Raw genomic sequence first — 19655 nt, forward strand, 5'->3', positions numbered from 1 at the left:
GCAAAATATACTGCACTATGCTCATAAACAAACAAATGCAGGTGTACATGCAATGCATATAACTAGATTTTTACATGCGAGAGGTAGGGTTGGTGACCCAAATCTTACATTATGATATGAGTAATTTTAAAGTTACTTTAGCTTGAAATGAAGTTATGATATAAAAATGTAAGATATCATTGAAATTCCTGACACAAATTTTAATGTCACAGCAAAAACTGATAAACCTAGTAGTCTAACTGACATAAGCGAAAAAGTTCTCAAACAGTTCTTATTAAAGACAATTAAGCAGGAACTAATAAAATAAGAAAAAGACAGTAATTTTGAGCAATAGAACAAATAAATATAAAAGAACAAACACAAATGAAATGCTGGACATTTTTCATTGGGCAGAGGAAATGCTACAGAAATAGAATTAATGTAAAATAAAAGTGTGTAATAAAAGTGTTCATTATATGATTTAAATATACACTGATTCTTATTAAAGCTACTAAAGTTATCCAGTCAAGAGAAGTGAGTAAACTTCTCTTTATCTTTTAGACTACACTTTATTTTAAGGTGTCCTTGTATACATTTAAAGAATGAGTAATATTAATTAACTATATGTACTTACTATATGGTTAGGATTAGGATTAGGGTTTGGCTTAGGGTTACTTGCATGTAATTAAGAATAATTTATTGTTGTTATTATAATAGTAATTACATTTAACGTTTAACAAGGATACCGTAAAATAAAGTGTTACCATCTTTTGTTGTTTGATTAACATTAATGGCACCAAAAGCAGCAGGAATATTAGGACGCTGTCACTTTAAAAGCTAATGCGCAGACCTTATTTTATGAAACATATCCAACTCTTTACATTCCCTTAAGACATAACCTACTGTGTTTACATGAATAATCACAACGGTCATTTTGACAGTTTTGTGATCAATTAAGTGCAATAAGGCGTAAAAAACGATATCGAGTTCTCTTTCACGACTAATTGCACTTGAATGGTTTAAATTAACTGGCAAAGCATTTAAACTGGCAAAGATTAATCAAATTAATCTAATCTCTTTTTCCTATGGTTATATGTTATTGCCAAGGCATTGCAATATGTTTGCTGTGGTATTCTGAGTGGCTGCTAGGTCGTTGCTAAATGGTTTGTCTGAGCACCATTATGAAATAAGACCATATGTGTATAGAAGGAATATCTACAGTGTAAGGACCAAAATAAATAAATAAAACCAAATATAATATTTTTGCAAAGATAATAGTTTTTCTTTTAGAAATCATTTGGTCTATAGCAATTAAAATCAGCTACATATAAAAACAATTGATGTCTACGACATATATCATGTAGATTGTGAAGTGTGTATATATATGTGTGCTTCCAGTAAAAATAATATACAAAATGTGCATACTGCTACTGTGATATCCAGCACATCCCTTATGTACACTCAATCAGTCACATGCACAGTCTAAATATTGACCTCATACAAGTGAGTTGTAAACCTCTCATCACACTCCTACATGTACTTCAAAATGTATCCTTTAAAAATGACAAATATTCCAGCAGATGTTTAAAATAAATACATGGAAATTCAGCAAAACACTAAAGATTTAATAGATAATTTTATAAAGAAATCATCTACATAGAGCAATGTAAAAGCTTTTTGGAATAAACAGAATGTTAAATAAAGTTTAAAAGTCACATAAGGACAAACTTTACCTTTGTAGCCGAGTTTAATTCTTGGCAAGCTCTCCTTCATAGAGTTCACCTCCGGCAGAGAGAAGAGGAGCATCACCGATGTAGACCACCAGACACTGGAGAACCACCCCATCTGGAGACACTGATGTCTGCTCCTCTGTCTTTGTTTGTCTGGTTCCTCGGCAGTCTTCATGATGAGAGAGGAGAGTTCTGCTGCTGCTGACCTGTGATGGAGTGGACAGTTAGATGGAGTCATCTAAGGGAGTGGCAGGGCAACTCTGTGGGATGGGTGTGTGTGTGTGTTTGAGGTCTTGTTAAATCCCAAGCAAATGTTCAGCTGCTTTACTGTGGTCTCTTTCAGCCATGTCTATGCATTTTAGCAGCTCTGCATCAGCTGCTGCTCTATTCAAGTCCTTTCTTTTGTCCACCAACACACATACTTTCTCCCTCGCTTTCTAAATCTGTTTGTCTCTAAACAAAAGGTCAGCTTGATGAGGGCAGCCACTTTCAGCCTTCTTTCAAATGCCTTTCTTTTATTTTCTCACACCATCTTTCATCTGCTCGGTCTCCGTCTCCCTTTCTCACTTCTTCAACAAACAGTATTCGGCTGGGGCGACAATCATGTCTGAATCTCTACTTCATTAGTCAACAGAGTGCCATGAAATTGTGGGAGAGAGTGAGAAAACTGTAGTAGTCTGTCTTCATTAGGAGATTTCATTCAGCAGGGAATAATTTAGAACAAGGATTCGCACACTTCAGATCAGGGCTCTCAAAACAGTCCTATAATTTTGAATGAAGGAATGAGTGAAAGAGTGAATGAAACGGGGGCATGGAGGGACTTATACTATGTTTTCCAACCAGCTAGTGAATTATGTAGATTATTAGCAGTGTTGCTTTAAAGGAAATGAATTAGAAGACTTCTCAGCGAGGGTTTGAGCGTGCTGACAGCGTGCTGTGCTTTGGCATGCTGACAGTAAAATCCTCCCTGAGAAGTTTCATCTCAAATTTATCTTTTAAAGCACCACTTTTTCCAAAGCAACTAATTTTGGAACAAATTCACTATCTTGGACAATACATTTCAAGAGAATTACTGTCAGACTTCCAATCACCTACTGAGTAATGTCTCATTATTATGCATTACATCTCTATATATTATGAGGACTATGACAGTTCTGTACAATAAATGGTTATACACTCTAAAAAACACTGGGTTATTTAATTAGACCCAGTTTGGGTTGATAATCATTTATAAGCAGAAACCAAATTATGCAAAGTTGGAAATGTTTCTAGCATTTATTACAGGCTTTCTCTGTGTTTCTTGATGGCACTCAAAGCTTAATGCTTTGCCATAGAAAGACTATTGGGGTTGGTGAAAAAGAAACAAATGAGCCAAATAGCTGGTTAAATTTAGTCTTAAACCCAAGGTATTCAATATTTATTCAGCAATGTTCACTGAAAGTTAAAAAATAAATAAACTTCAATTAACTGTATAAGTTGTAACTTGATTTGTCATTAATTTCTTCACTTTTTAATAATAAATAATAATATAAATAATTTAGTTTTTACTATTGCTTGTATTTTGTTTCAGTTTCCTGTGTTGTTACTGTAATTATTCTGAATGTGTTATGTGACTTTTATTTCCAACCCATTTTGGGTCATTTTTAACCAGGCAGTATAGTCATTTTAAAACTACAAACCCAGAATGTCAAAACAACCCGCACCAGGTTCATCCTAACCAAGAATCTTTTTAGATTACAGCATATTTATTTGTTGAACATAAATCACCATATTGAATTTAATGCTTTGAATTAATTTAATGAATTTGACCTACTGCAACCAAAACACATCTAGTTTTTTAGGCATCTGATAAAGATATACATTGTCACTAAGGAATGTTCCTCTAATACTGCACATTTATCAACAGCAGACAGACATATCTCTAACTCTAACATAAAGATAAGTCAGATTTGTCTGTTTATTTAAAGAACAAGGCGGCATCACAGATAGCTTTGATTATGATGGATCATACTGCATTCATGACATGTAGAGCAGATTTAAAGGGGCTGAGGGAGCGATCTCAGAGAGCAAGAGTCACAAGGATATCAGCATGGGGGCTCTTGGGTAATACCTGAGACTTGTAAGTTCATATATCAAACAACAAAACTTCTTTCCAAAGTTTTTAAATATTTTCTTCCTCCTCCACAAAGACACATTTTTCCTCTTCTTTGACATCAAAGCTATTGTCTCTTGTAAACATCTCCTGGACGGATTCCTACACCTACCACATTATTGTACTGTTCAGCCTTACAAAAGGTCTAGCCAAGTTCATTATTATGAGCTCGGGTTACGTATTTGTGTTATTCTTGGCAGGGGTCAATCTTTTTGCTGTGGTTGTAGTCGGGTGTAAGGGTTACCCCTCGCTCTGTGTAAATAATGTTCATTTCTACAAAAGCACACGCAGACACCAAGGCCATGTTATGTTTTCATAATCATAACATACAACAAAAATTTTCTTCATAGCATTACAAGTAATTCGAATCATTTTCAAGGTGTCAGTTGGACTAACACTGGTTTTTAGAGAAGATAATAATATCCTATCATTTGACCCCATATTTTTTTGTCTTCGATATTTTATATAGCCCAGTTACATTATTACATTTACCTCCCATGGATCTTAGTATTTCAGCTCCCATGTCTGCAAGCTCTACAGCTACTGTTTTGTTCATTAAAACACACCAATTCAAAAGCTAAAAACATATTGTTATAAGAAACGGAAATATGGTTTTGTTGCTGCCAGGGATAGTAAAAAAAAAATTTAAATAAGGTCTGATTGAACTGAAATGTGGCTAAATTAGTTTGGCAGCATTCATTTATTATTTCACATGACTCTAATTGTACTCTAATGACTGAAGTTTAATTATTCAAAATAACACAAAGGCTATTATACTAAGTGTAAAAAAAAAGACACACTGTTAACAATGAGAGTAGATACAGTTTGCACCAAGTATAAATAGCAACAACCAGCATTTCTTTACACTACTGTAAGTGCAAATAGCGACAGATGCTACTCACACAAAATGTAAATGCGTTTGTTTGTGTTTGTTGGGGCTTAATTGTCCCAGTGGTCTTGGACTTTATACTGACACCTACTGGTGTAAAAGTAAATGTATTATCATTCTTATTTCTATTATTATCAAAAACAGTACTAGTAGTAACACCTGTGATCATGTGATCTCAAAATGGCATACCTCCCACAAAGACATTTATTCTAGAAGACTGACTTTGGAGTTTGGAGTCTATACTGTATCTCACTTGAGAATAATTTTAATGATATTTCATGAAATTGCTGTTCATTTTTTCATGTGTAAAACCTGAAAACTCCTCAGAGCACCTTTAAGTTGACAGTGTGAAAATGTGCTGTGTGGGCTGTAACGTAAAAAGAAAATTAATGCTTGGGAAAAAATCTGTTAAAAGTAAAACTATAAGTATTTTTAGTGCATAAATAAAACATGACATGCATTTACTCACACAGACTGAAATAAAAAGTTGTTTGTTTACAAAAAACACCATTTATTTCAGTCATAACTCCACTAAAATATGTGTATATGTGCCCCTGTAATGTGTATACAACCCATCTCAATACTTATTATGAAAACATTTGTAAAATCTTATTTCCCACATTTGTTCTGAATGCATTATATTTGCCTCAGGACATTACTGAATGACTGACAGCTTACATATGCAGAGAAAGGAAAAGCAGACCTTGACTTGAACTCGTTGAATAGTTTTCATATGACAATTTAGACAGTCGTTTGGCCTCGATTTGTACGCCCAATCACACAGCACAAAAGCAGACACATAGACGATGTCATAATGATTGAATCTCAAATTTCATTTCTAATCCTCAACAACTGTTTCCTACAGTCTATAATTCAGATTTAAAGCAGTTTTAAATATATATATATATCCACAGCCGCTCATGAAGGTTATCATCATCATGCATGGATTGTTGCACTCTGTCTGTTATGGTAAAGGCAACTGAAAAAGATATCAAATATCGCCACATTGTTAGACAGAGGAAAGAGTACAGTAAAAAAAAAGCTTTCAATTGTTCTACAGACTTTTAAAAGGGTGAAACTCTGTATTTAGTCCTGTTTGTTTGAGCCAAGTCCATGTTTAATCATATGTTTTTAATCCCCCTTCTCATCTTTAAAGGAGAAAATGTTTTAGCTTTCATACCTGCACTTAGCTCAGAGCCAGGTGCATATCTAATGACAGAGAGCAGAAAGAGAGCGGTGAAGAAATTCCTCTCTGCCAACATTCCAAAACCTCGTTATATGCCTGGAATACCTGACACTCTGTCTGTCTGTCTGTGAGTGACAGGTTTAGGGAATTATGGGTAATTCAATACATCCTGAGAGGAACCTCCATAGCCGTAATGGAGAGGAGACAAAGTGCTCAGCTAGTGTCTCCTGACGATTAGCTGTTTTTGGAGCGAACGGATTAAAAACTGTACTGTTACTCATACACAGGTGAAGAGGGGGCAGATGATGTAAGGTTTAGGCCGTGTGAAGGAAGGATAAGGACGAGGTGTTTGACATTGTTCTGTGTTTTTATCAAGAGTGTTCAGGTGTGTAAGGCCGAGCCCTTTGAAGGAGACAAGGCTGAACGCAACATGTCAGTCAATCATTTTTAGAAACAAACATTCACACACTTAAAACAGTATCAATGAAAAACAGGAACTCGGGTAACACCAGTTAGGGGTGTGGTGTATCCAAAACACTGTTCCATTGTTCCAAAGCCTATAGCCTATTTCATGAGGCCTGTTTTAGTGGCTCTGCTAATGCCAAGTTCACACTGCACGATTTTAGCCCTGATTTTTACTCGCCGACAGGTGAAATTGCCGACAAATACCTGAATTTGGAGGCAAATCGGTGCTCGTTCAGGCGAGTGACTATCACGCAGTGTGAATTATCAAAGACACGATCTGAGAAAATAACTGGACCTGTCGGCGATTCATAATCATGTGTGAAATGAGTTCTGACTGAAAAAGACATTGGCGATGACTTACAGCCAATGAGAGCGCAAGATACAGGGCAGCAGGAAGTTCGGAGGGGACTTTTTTGCGGTTTTTATTTTTTATTAAGCAATTAGCCATGTATACAAATAATGTGGCAATATCAGTACATTTTTACATTATAATATACAGAACAGGTACATGAAGAAATTATACAATATATATATATATATATATATATATATATATATATATATATATATATAGTTAACACACCTTTTTCATCACTTTGAGGGGTTTTATAGGCTATAAGAAATAAACTCATTATAAAATTATCACTTTCAAGTACTTAGATTTGTGTATATAAAATTTTCCCAGTTGTTGCTGTTAACAAGTCATCTTTGTTAATTATCATGTGTTCGGGGAGGACTTATACCACAATATCAGCGTGATCTTGCGTTATTTCCTTACCATTTCTCATGTGTGTTTGGCTGTAGTTTGCGGACCAGACAGAGTTGTCTGTGATTCTTCCTATTGTAAAGTCATGCAGTGTGTGACCTCCTGTCACCGATCCATCATGCCAGCATTTCCCAATCCCAGTCCTTGCTACCCACTCCCCCCCCCCCCCTCTCCCCTGCTCTGCATATTTTGCATGTCTCTCTTAGTTAACACACCTGATTCAGATAACCAGCTCGTTAGAAGAGAGCTACGTGCATGAACTGTGTTCCGATTGATATGATCCCTACACAGTGTTCATTGCTTCCTACTACCTGAACAGGGGAAACTCGTTGAAGTTTTCTTCACTTCAGAACATTAATTCACGGATTTGCGCTGTGCAGCAGCCTGCAGCATCTTCACACACAGACGAGTGGACATCATTTACCTCTGTAAATAAATACAATTGAAATTCACATCTCGCACACTTTAATGCCCTTTGTATGCAACATATAGACTCGTTTCGAACTGGCGAAATATCATGGCGAAATATCTGGTGATGTCCACTTCGTAGGGCACTTATGTTCGAACAGAACAATTGTTGTACATGATAAGAGATATATACGAAATATGCAGGGGGGGTTTGGGCGAGGACTGGGATTAGGAAATGCTGCATCATGCAATGTGAACACAGCAACAACTGAATGCTACCCCAGGTAGTCGTGCAGTGTGAAAACAACAGTGATCCGATGACTTTGAAAATCATGCAGTGTTAACTCGGTATTAGGTAAGTTTGAATTTAGTTTGAGAAGACTCTTTGTGCAAGAAGATGGATTGTTTTTTTAGCAGTGTGCATTGTCAAAGTAACTTGTGCTCCAGGGCAGGTTTAATTCTGGGTAAGAGATTGCAAACCAAAACTAGACTGATCAGCTGTGAGCAAAGTGACATATATCTGATGCAATAAAGCCGCTCATCCTGTAACTCTTGCTCCAAATTAAAGAAATTGCCTGGCTTTTGCTGCTAATTATTTTTTATATTTATTTTATATGAATTATATATAATATATAATATCCTTATTTTATTACAGATAATAGTAATAAATTATGATTATTATAAGTATTTGTAAGATTATTAATTTTTAACTTAATTAAGTTTAATTTAAATGGCATACATAGAAGTTCAAGCTTTAGAATATATAAAGCTTTTACAATTGCTAAACTTACATTTTATTTTAAGCTCTTTATAAACCTACTGTATATACATTAATTAAATTAGTTCTGTTTACTAATTTGCATTAATATAATCAGATATTTTTCAGCTGCTGTCTCAAAACTTTGTGGCAGTTGCTGTGTTTTTCTTGCCTTACAAATTTTTTTGCAATTCATTCTATTATTTGTAACGATCACTTTCTCTTCAGCAAAGAAGTGAACTCTAAACTTTCTCTGAAACTGAGCTTCTTCAACTAACCATTATTGAAGTGGCTCACTAAATGATACTTCAAATTGTGAGGTGTGCCATTCATTTTCTAAACAATTAGATGATTTTCATATGGTGGATGATTAAAAAAAAAGACATTTACACTGAAGAGCAACACAGAGAAAACCTAAATAATATAGACATAGGCCAAGCACACCCTGGCAACCACCTAGAAATGCCGCAGCGACCACTTGATGGCTACTTTTGCACAGCAAGCATCACTTTTTCTTCATAAAAATGAAGAAAGAAAAAAAAAAAATTTTCAGCCTTCTGCCTTCTAAATGAGTCAAGAAACCTGGGATTTAAAAGAATCAAGGTTGGTTTGTCTTACTGGCTCATAAACTGCTGATGTAGTGAGGAGAGACGGTGAGGCGAGACAGACAGAGAGAAAATGTCAGAGAGAGAGACATAAGTCTAAGAAATCAGTCGCACTTCTGTGCTAGAGCCTTTTAACACCCAGGTGGCACTATGCTCCACGGACGTGCAGTAAACACACTTAGACACGGACTCACACACGCACGCACGCACACACACACACACACACACACACACACACACACACACAGCAACTAGAATCCATCACTCTGCCACTCACTGCCCTACTTTGATTTTTCAGCAGAGGAAATCCAGCGCCCCACCCTCTCTGGTATCGTGTTTTCCTCTCCAAATATATGTCAGAGGTCTAGCTTGCTGAATTAAGCAAAGCAAAACATTATATTGAGAACATAGATAAAACTATACCTTATGGCATGTGTACCTGTGTATGCAAATTAAATAAAAACAGCTGTTTTACTGTTTAAAAAAGGAAGTATTTTTAATATAGATATATGAACTGCTAATATTTATTTTAATCAATACTTAATAAGAAACACACACATGAATATAGTCAGTAAAGTGTGTATACGACATCTGTGGCTTATGACTGAGACTTTCTCTTGGTCTCACCCCATAAAACCGCAGGGTGTGTGAGCGAGAGTTTCCATAAAGTCTGTGTGCATCATAGAGAGGTATTATCCGGCCCGTTAACACGGGGCAAATGCCGCTGGGAAGAAAAAGAGCCCCCTCTCATTCACTGAAGTACTACGTTCTGGCTTGCTTTCGTCCTCTTACTCTTCTGAAGAAGCACAGAGTCGAGAGTTAATGCCAATCCCAGCTCAGCTGTTGGCGTGGATGTGTGAGGAGAACCAGAGGCAGACAGAGAATCTCCCATCTTTCATTCCCTTGACAGACACCACAGACACGCTTTCACTCCCATCACACATTCCTCACCAGCAAATCTGGCCAGCCATTGAAAATAAACCTTATCTGCTTTTATAACCTTATTAATCTTTTCCTTAATTTAAAGTCGCCCATGAAATCAAAATGATCCATGTTTTGAGGCCTTCAGGAAGCTAGAAAGTTGATACAAATGAGCAGATATAAAGAACGCACTTTATTATAAACAAAACCTACTGATGACTCACTATGCTAAATGACATCCTAAGCCTTTATGGTCCTCCTCTGAATCCACACTTTGGTGATGTAATGCCACATAGACTGTCAATCAGTACTCTGTCCTGGAGCCTGCAGCAGTATGAACTTTTCTGAAATTTAAAATTGCATCATACGCCCCTCACAAGTCCCATTATTCCTCTAATACAACCTGCCACTGACTAAAATTGGCTAAATCAAAACACAATTCATAGCGCCTAATAAAACCTAAGGCAATTTCCTACAAAAACTAGAAAAACTACAATGGACACAGGAGAGAAAATTGCTTCTCAAATAATTTGTATAATTTTTAACAATATTAACAATATTAATCTGACACATAGGCCTAACAAACTGCATCTGTATGTTTGTGTGTGTGCGTTATATATATATATATATATATAGATATATAGATATATATATTGACAAAATTGCTCTGTTGGCTGTGGAGTCAAGACATTTGCAAATATGATTAAAAAATGAGCATGAGCCAAAACTACAGAATGTCACATTTTATTACTAGCCGTTTCAACACATATATGTTTTACCAAATAAAAAGAACAGCACTTTTAGAGTTCATCCCACTCATTGATGTGAGCATAAGTATTGGGACAGTTCAACATAAGGCAGATATAAAAGATTAAAAGCTATTATTTAGTTGCAGATCCCTTGCGCACAATTACAGCAGTGAGTCTGTGACCCATAGACATCATCAGACTCTTGGTCTCATCCTTTGAAATACTTTTCCCAGCCTTTAATGCAGCCAATTCCAATTGTTGCTTGTTTTGGGGAGTTTCTGTCTTTACTCTCCTCTTCAGCTGGTGAAATTCATGTTCAATCGGATTTAAATCTGGAGATTGACTTGGGCAAACTAAGACTTTCCATTTCTTTGCCCTTATAAATTCCTTGACTGAACTGGCAGGGTGTTTTGGGTCATTGTCCTGATGCAATATGAAGCACTTCCCAATTAATCTGGTGGCGTTTTCTTGAATATTGGTAGGCAAGATGGTTTTGTACCCTTCCAAATTCATTCTGCTACTGTCATCATACATTAAGTCATCAGTAAAGTTGAGAGGGCCTGTTCCAGAGACAGCCATGCATGCCCATGCCATGACACCACCTCCACCATGCTTTACAGATGAGGCTGTACGCTTGGGATCCCTTTTTTCTCCACATTTTTGCTTTCCCATCACTTAGATAAAGGTTCATCTTTGTCTCATCGGTCCATAAACACAGTTCCGAAACTCGTCTGGCTCACCTTTGTGCTTTTCTGCAAACTCTACTCTTGCCTTTCTATTTTTGGTGCTGGTCAGAGGTTTGCATCTTGCTGTGTAGCATCTGTAATTCTGTGTCAAAGTCTCCTGAGAACAGTAGATTGTCAGAGCATCACCCCAGCTTTCTGGAAGTTGTTGGTGATTTTACAGACACGTCTTTCAGGGTTCATTTTCGCAGCTTTTATGATTTGTCTGTCATCAACTACTGTTGTTTTCTCAGCCGATCAGGTAGTTGTTGGTTGCTGGTGTCGCTGGTGGATTCAAAACTCTTGTTTTCTCCATGACCTTTTCTTTTGCTATAGCTCTAATTGACTTCCTCTTTTCTTTTAGCATCCAAATTGCTTACTTTTCTCTCAAAGTCAGCTCCCTCATCTTCATCCTGGTTTGTGTGTGTCATCATTGATTGCAGGATTCAGAATGCAGAAGTAATGGATATAACTGATACGACACATTCCCTGCTTTTAATATCTGAAGAATTAATGCAACAGGACACAGCTGATCACTTAGAAAGACCTGTGAGGAAACTGTTCCAATACTTATGCTCACATCAGGTAGGGGGGATGAAACTCTAAAAGTGCTGAACTTCTTAGCTGGTAAAACATCTGTTGAATCACCCAATAATAAAATGTGACATTCTGTAGTTTTGTCTCATATTCATCTTTTAATCATATTTGTAAATGTCTTGTCTCCACAGCCAACAGAGCAATTTTGGCTTTACTGTTCCGATTAATCGTGATTGAGCGCATCCAAATAAGAGTTTTTGTTCACATAATATATGTGTGTGTACTGTGAATATTTATTATTTATATATAAATACAGACACATATCTGCATATATGCTGGTATATCTTTATTATATATTTTGAAAATATTTACATGTATATACATTTATATATTTATATTCTTATATTTTATATTATATATAAATATATTTATATAAACATAACGTATTTTTCTTAAATATATGCATGCATGTGTTTGTATATATATAAACAAAAACTTTTATTTTGGATGCGATTAATCGTTTGACAGCACTAATATATATATATATATATATATATATATATATATATATATATATATATATATATATATATATATATATATATACTGTGTATATATATATATATATATACTGTATGTATATATATATATATATATATATATATATATATATATATATATATATATACTGTATATATATATAATGCTATTTTATTCATATTTTAATTATGCATGATGAAAACTAATTCATTTAAATGTATTTATTATTGTATAGCAATGTAAATACAATACATATGTCTATAATAAATTAAATAATAATGGAAATAAAAGGTATATCCATATAACTTATTTATTTAATTATACATTAATTAATAATAACATTAAGCAATATATTAATTTTATTAATATATTAATTAAATTGCAAATTATTATTATATTACATGATTGCGTTTATAATAAAATATGTAAATAAAATATAATGTAAACAAATACAAAAATACAATAGCAAGCATGCATGTTGATAAATGGATATGTTTTTGTGAAGATGCCATTCTATAATATGCACTTGTTAAAGTCAAACATTTGCTTTACACTAACTTGCCACTGCCAGTAAGATTGTTTAATAAAGCGCAGCTGCGATTTAAATCTTCTGAAATGAAACATGTTTCCTATCACCTAAAATGAGTGGAGAGGAGAAAAGGGGAGAGCTACGCGTGATTAACAGCCTCAAACAACAGCACTGCACATATTTATCCTCATGAAAGCAGCAATTAATTGTACACATTGGAGTCTGTCACTCAGAGCAGACATGCCACAGTAGTGCTGGTATATCTTTAATATGAATGTGATAATAATATCATCATATATTAGGCTACACAACTATCGAAATGACTACTGCTTTCAACTATAGTCCGTCAAAATTAAAATACACAAGCTGTCATATCCTCAGCAATGCTCTTAAAACGTCATGAAAATGTTTGAACTGCTTAAGATGGAAATTTTGAAAGAACCAATGAAATGTACCTGCGAGAGCTGGTGTCTGTCGTTGTTTTCTGGAAGTCTGGAGCGCAGTTTGACACTTCAAGATCCGTTATTATCCAAAGTCATGCTTGAAATGTCTGCAAGACGTGTCCACTGTTCCCAAACTAAGTTCTCTTCAACTTAATGAGGGGAGACGCATAAAACGAAAACAAATGAAAAGACTAATGAACTGTTCTCTGAGTGTGACTGGACTCTGTGAATTTGGCTGAGGTATCCGCGTCAGTGGCGCTCGTGGCTGCTGGCTCGAGCTGAGAGCGCCGCGTGCAGAGAGACTGGAGGGCGGGGAGCACGGGGAGCGCGAGAGAGCAGCGCACGCTTCAAGGTTACTCATACTTTTCCCGTAAATTGGAGATAGGCTAATGTCATTTGTGCTGACAATTTTAATCGATTGAACTATATTTCTTTTATGAAACATATATATATATATATATATATATATATATATATAGAGAGAGAGAGAGAGAGAGAGAGAGAGAGAGAGAGAGAGAGATTCGTTTATTAGAACAATATCCTCTTATGTTTGGAGTTATTTTAGGGTGAATAAATGATGACAGAATTCTCACTTTTGGGTGAACTATCCCTATAAGTAGCCTATACCATATTTTACGTTTTAGAGTTCTTCACCGATTTAGAAAATTAATGGAAAAAATCATTCTGGATCCAAAGCCCCTGAAAAAGTGGTCTCTACTGCACTGTATATTCAAGGCTTGGTCGAGGTGTCTATATGAGTCATTTCTCTCTGGCTACAAATTTCATTAATGATAGTTAATGTCATTCATTTTTGCAGTGACTTACATAGTTCTTTATGAATGCTGACATATACAATAAATTCAGAAGACTGTTACTGTACAGAATGCGGTGTACAATTCAGTCATTGTACTTTGGCCGGCAAGACTGCCAGAGTGGGAGAGAGAGAGAGCGCACTGAGAAATGACATCCTTCAATTGATGTGATTTTTCACTTCCACATTTGGAATAGCATTACATACATGAGGTTGAAACTGAGCTCCGCTATACTTTCCCCTTCCCATGAATTCATCAAGACATACCGCACTCAAAGAGCTTCAGAATGTGAATCTAAACTCAGCTGCCCTTCTGGGTATATTAATCAAATCATAAAGCCTTCTTGTTGGGGATTGTAACATGTGGTTGTATTATTTGGCAAAATATACTGTAAGCAACTGAAATATTGTGATTAATCTGCAAACTCCTAAAAACCAAGGGCAATGCTGAATGCTTGCTGACCTTTTTGGGATGTGCTTTGGATAAAATGCAGGACAGTCTGTGTAAAAACAACTGGGTGTTGTTGAGAAAAGTGGCTTGCTGTCCCACAACGCTGCCAAAGACGTAAGAAGTGGAATATTCCCCTGGAAAGAACTTTTGTGTGTTGTCTATAAGTGTATATCTGGGTGTGAGTGAGTGAGTGAGTGAGCTCGTGCGTGTGTGCGCTTTTGTGACAAATGAGGACATAAATTTGTATAATGACACAGGTATTACAAGGTGAAGGTGACTTTTCAGGACATTGACCCACTTTTCAAAACGCTTATAAATCATACAGAGTGAGGTTTTTTGGGGGGAAAGTAGAAATGGGCTAAGTTTAGGTGTAGGGCAATAGTGAAGTGAGTGAAGTGACATTCAGCCAAGTATGGTGACCCATACTCAGAATTCGTGCTCTGCATTTAACCCATCCAACGTGCACACACACACACAGCAGTGAACACACACACACCGTGAACACACACCCGGAGCAGTGGGCAGCCATTTATGCTGCAGCGCCCGGGGAGCAGTTGGGGGTTCGGTGCCTTGCTCAAGGGCACCTCAGTCGTGGTATTGAGGGTGGAGAGAGCGCTGGACATTCACTCCCCCCACCTACAATCCCTGCCGGCCCGAGACTCGAACCCGCAATCTTCAGATTACAAGTCCGACTCTATAACCATTAGGCCACGACTTCCCACTAGCACATACAGTTTGTATAAAAACCATTACGCCTATGGGATGTCCCCACTTTTTACAAAAACAAACGTGCGTGTGTGTGTGTGTGTGTGAGAGAGAGAGTTAGAAACATACATGCAAATGTACAAACCCAGATGCAAATGCGTGGCCAATCTAATTTCAATTTTCAAATAAATTTTAGTTAGAATTTAGACAAATGTTGTGTTCTTGTTTTTAAGTTTTTAATTATTTTTTTTAAATATGACTTGACCATAATATTAATTGAAGTTTTAGTTACTTTAATACCTCAAGTTAAACTAAAAAAAGGAAGAAATGTTTAAGGTCTTATATATTTTATTTCGATTTTATATTCTTTATTATTTTAGTTTTCGTTAATAACCTTTAAAAGGCCAATAAACTAGATATTTTGCATCCAAAGGAAATTCTAGATGGAAATGTTCATAGCCCAGGAGGCATAGTGGAGTTCAGAATTATATTTTAGTGGAGTTCAGAATTATATTTCTTTGCATTATCAAGAACTAAAAACAAACACAACTGAGACAATTGTTGACATGCAGTAATAACAATAATGTGGACAGCATAGCACAGACGATTTGACTGTAGATTGTGATATCTTGGCAAATCTTTTGTAGGCATTGTTGAGATATAACTTTCTTTTTCTCAAGAGAAAAATATGAGAATTGGGAGTCTCAGTTTGAACTTAATTTAATCTAACTGATGTCTAAGAGAAACAACTGTGACTTTAAATAGATCTCATTTGTGATGTTTCTTTGGGTCGCAATGCCATATGCAACACATAATTGTCCTGACACATCTCCAAAGGCAACAATGTGTACATCTGAGCTTGTATACACTCTTAAAAGGTTCTGTATTGCCATTAAGAGAAACTTTTAACATCCATGAAACCTTTCCATTGCACAAAAGGTTTTTTATAGTGGAAAAAAAAAAGGTTCTTCAGATTCTTTCAATGTTCTTGTCTCTAAGAAAAAAAAAATCTGTTAAAACCCGTTTTAAAACTTTTTAAGAGTGTAAATAGAAACATTCATGTTAACATTCGCATAGAATATGACTTGAGCTTTAGCCTTTAAATGCGTCATCTAGGAAGCTCAGTAAATGTTTTTGAAATTCTGATATAAAACAGTCTTCATTTACCAACAGCAAGCCAACTGAGCTTCCATCTATCCTAAGCCAGAGTGCTGAGAGAAATCTGTGAGTAATTTTCTGCAGTAATCTGTATTAGAGATCTACTGCGCTGAGGGCCCAGAGCCAACATGCTACACCAAGGGACCTTTTAGTTCCCGTTCCCCTCACAGAACAACTTATTAGTGCAAAGAGAGAGAAAGAGTGATTAGCCAATCATGCCATTAGTGCAGTCTATGAGCCAGGCCTCTGGCTGAGCACTCCCACAATGCAACAGGCCATGTTATCCAGGTTTATCAATGATTAGGATAAGTATCAATAATGAAATCACGCCAGTCACTTGAGAAATTGTGGGGGGTTTATCAACCGTGAAGGTCCACTGGGGGTTTGGGAATGGGTGGCGAAACATGCCACACACAGATATTCTGTATATAACAAAACACAGGAATGTTCCTTAAAAGAGAGTGAAAATGATAGAATGGTTTGAAGCTAAATTAATAATAGAAGATCTAATAATGAAGCTATGCCTAAATAATGCAAAAAAAAGTATGTGGTGATTTTAAGTAGGGTGACCATATGTCCTCTTCTTCCCAGACATACACTCTACTGGCCAGGATTTATAAATTGCCTAAAATATCTGGGTTTTGGCTTTGTTTTCCTGTCACCGTTCTTTAAAGTCCTCAAACATTATACCTGTATTTGCACTGCTTTGACCGTTCTCTGTAGATCCCACCTTCTTGCATGCCATAATTGGATCGGTCGATTATGTACAATGCATGCTCACTATTGGTTAAATTACTTTCCAGTCATTATCAATAGGACAACAAAGCCGAAACATTGTGCTTTGGACATTTTAGGCAATTTAGAAATTCTGACCAGAACATGTAATGGAAATTTTAAGAAAACTTTTTTTTATTCTATTCTTATGTTATAAGGGCATTTATTATTGGTCAATGTTTTGTACTGTTACAAGGATATATATACACACACACACACACACACACACACACACACACACATATTTATGTATATTTTGCACATTGCATTCTATTTGCATACTATATATGCATGTAAGATGTTTAGATGTTTATATAGTCTTTTCTCCTGCTGTAAATACTGTCTTTTCAAGTATGTGGATGTATTTAGAAGGTATTTCTTTGTACTATGACATAAAGAACCTGACTTGACTGGAGCCTTTTGTCTGTATGACACTAAGATGGAAATGCAGATTAGTTGGGAATGTAAGTGAATTTATCAGCATTATAGAAGTCATTTTTTTCACATTTTTCCATTTTTTTTATATCTTAATATTAATATTTGAAGATTTCTAGACTCTGAACAATTCAAAGTACTTTTCCCCTGAAAGTACATGTGAATGAATGCTTGTGTGCTTGTGCATATGAAGAGAGTCATTTCACAGTGTAAACAAAGACATTTTGATGTCAAACTGAGTTTAGTCAAAACCCAGACATTTTTGGCAATTTCAAAACTGTACAGTACGAGTCCTTCAGAAATAAACGGGCATACATTATTACACATTCCTCCTCATACTACCCATGAGATTGAAAGGGGATTTCAGCATTCTTCACGACCGAACCAGACCATTAAAAGCACTCCATCCATCCAGAAGCAAAATTTACGCCCTGCACTAATTCTCACCGACAACCATTAGAACAATTTCCCATCTTGATCAGAACATTAAAGTTTCTTTGTTTAATTTTGTCGGTTCAGATCCCCAACCAGTCGTCCCCTCGTCTGTGGCACTGCATTCAAAACAATCACTGTTTTGACAAAGCAGGCAGAAAGATGCCCTGATATCGGCTGTTTGTGTTTTTTCCGACGTTCAGTATGCAACCAAGCACAGGTTGTTTTCCAACCAGCCCTGAGTGAATTCGCTGTAAATAAACAGTGTGGCAGTCTACATAGTCTCACTCTTCCATAGGTAAACATTTAACGGGAAAATCCATTTAACCATAATTGCACTGAAAACATGTAATCAGCCAAGCAAAGTTTTCTCTCATTCTGTATTGTGTTTATTTACCCCTCACTTTTTCACGATTGGCAAGCGTCTGAGCATACGATTATTTATTATTAATATTCTTGACCAGACAGCTTGATTCTTTGGTGTGGCCGAGGTTTTTTCCAGAGATCTGAAACATACGAGACACATAAACACTCCCATATATATAGTGACATTCAGAGGTGTGTCTGCTCTGGCTGACATCATGCTAGAACAGATAAACAACTGAAATACATTTATATGTGATTGTTTATCTTTGCATAGATGACGACGCACGAAAGTAATGTAAAGCATGTGTTTTTACAGCAACTTAAGATGAGGCCTGGCTAAAATATAAATCTGTATTCCACATACCAGCTCTTATTTGTTTACAGTGTGTCATACAGTATTATCCACATACCTCAGCAATGGCATGTCGATATCTGTCAGGAAACCAGTTTCCTCTGAGCTTCAATTGCTCTAGAATCCAAACGTAAACATTGTGCGTTCGCTAGAGATCATTTTGTTTGTTCTTGGGAGATCATAATTTGGATTCATTCGTCTACTTCCCTTAAAAAAAAAAAAAAAAAAAAAAAGATTTTTATAATTGTTTCTCCTAAACAAATAGTTCAACATTTCAATATGCACTCCAAAATCAAATGATCCACATTGATTTTTGCAATAGCTCTGTATTCTTACGCTAGGCCAACAACTGTCTCATTTGTTCCTATCTTTATTTCTCCTTAGGAGTATTAAATCTAAGACAAAGCTGATGAAACATAACTGCGAACTCTGAGTCTCCCGAGCTATGAGAGAAATTTTCCTTTCTGTCTATTTGCAGCTTTGAAAATATCAAATGTAACCTGAGCTGAATAAATCAAATACTTCAGTGACCTTGAGAGATTTTTTATAAAGACCCCAGTGTGAGGTGTCTGGTGCAAGTGGAGCAAAACTGATATGGATTTTTAGGAAAAAAGGAGAACTAAGGAGGATGGAACGGAAAAAATGGGACAGCATAAGGGAGATTACATGCTTCTGACCTGCAGGGGATGTTTGGGAAATAGTTTCAGAGAAAATTTGTTTAAAGTGTAATGTCAGCCAGCTGGTGGACACACTCTTGCTTGTGCCTCGACAATGGGGGAACATTTGTATTTGT

General features: G+C 36.0%; 1 protein-coding gene across 1 annotated transcript in view; it reads right to left on the bottom strand.

Annotated features, from left to right (window-relative positions):
• Window positions 1-13673, bottom strand: part of LOC306842599 (semaphorin-3D) — a 39771-nt gene extending 26098 nt beyond the window's left edge. The window contains exons 1-2 of the mRNA XM_079373554.1: window positions 13391-13673; window positions 1713-1915 (exon numbers count right to left, since the gene is read on the bottom strand). Of these exons, the coding sequence (XP_079229680.1) occupies window positions 1713-1884 (172 nt within the window). The 5' untranslated portion in view covers window positions 1885-1915; window positions 13391-13673. The remainder of the gene's footprint in view (window positions 1-1712; window positions 1916-13390) is intronic.
• Window positions 13674-19655: the final 5982 nt, after the last annotated feature.

Source organism: Barbus barbus (assembly GCF_936440315.1).
Source record: "Barbus barbus genome assembly, chromosome: 23".
NCBI lineage: Eukaryota > Metazoa > Chordata > Actinopteri > Cypriniformes > Cyprinidae > Barbus > Barbus barbus.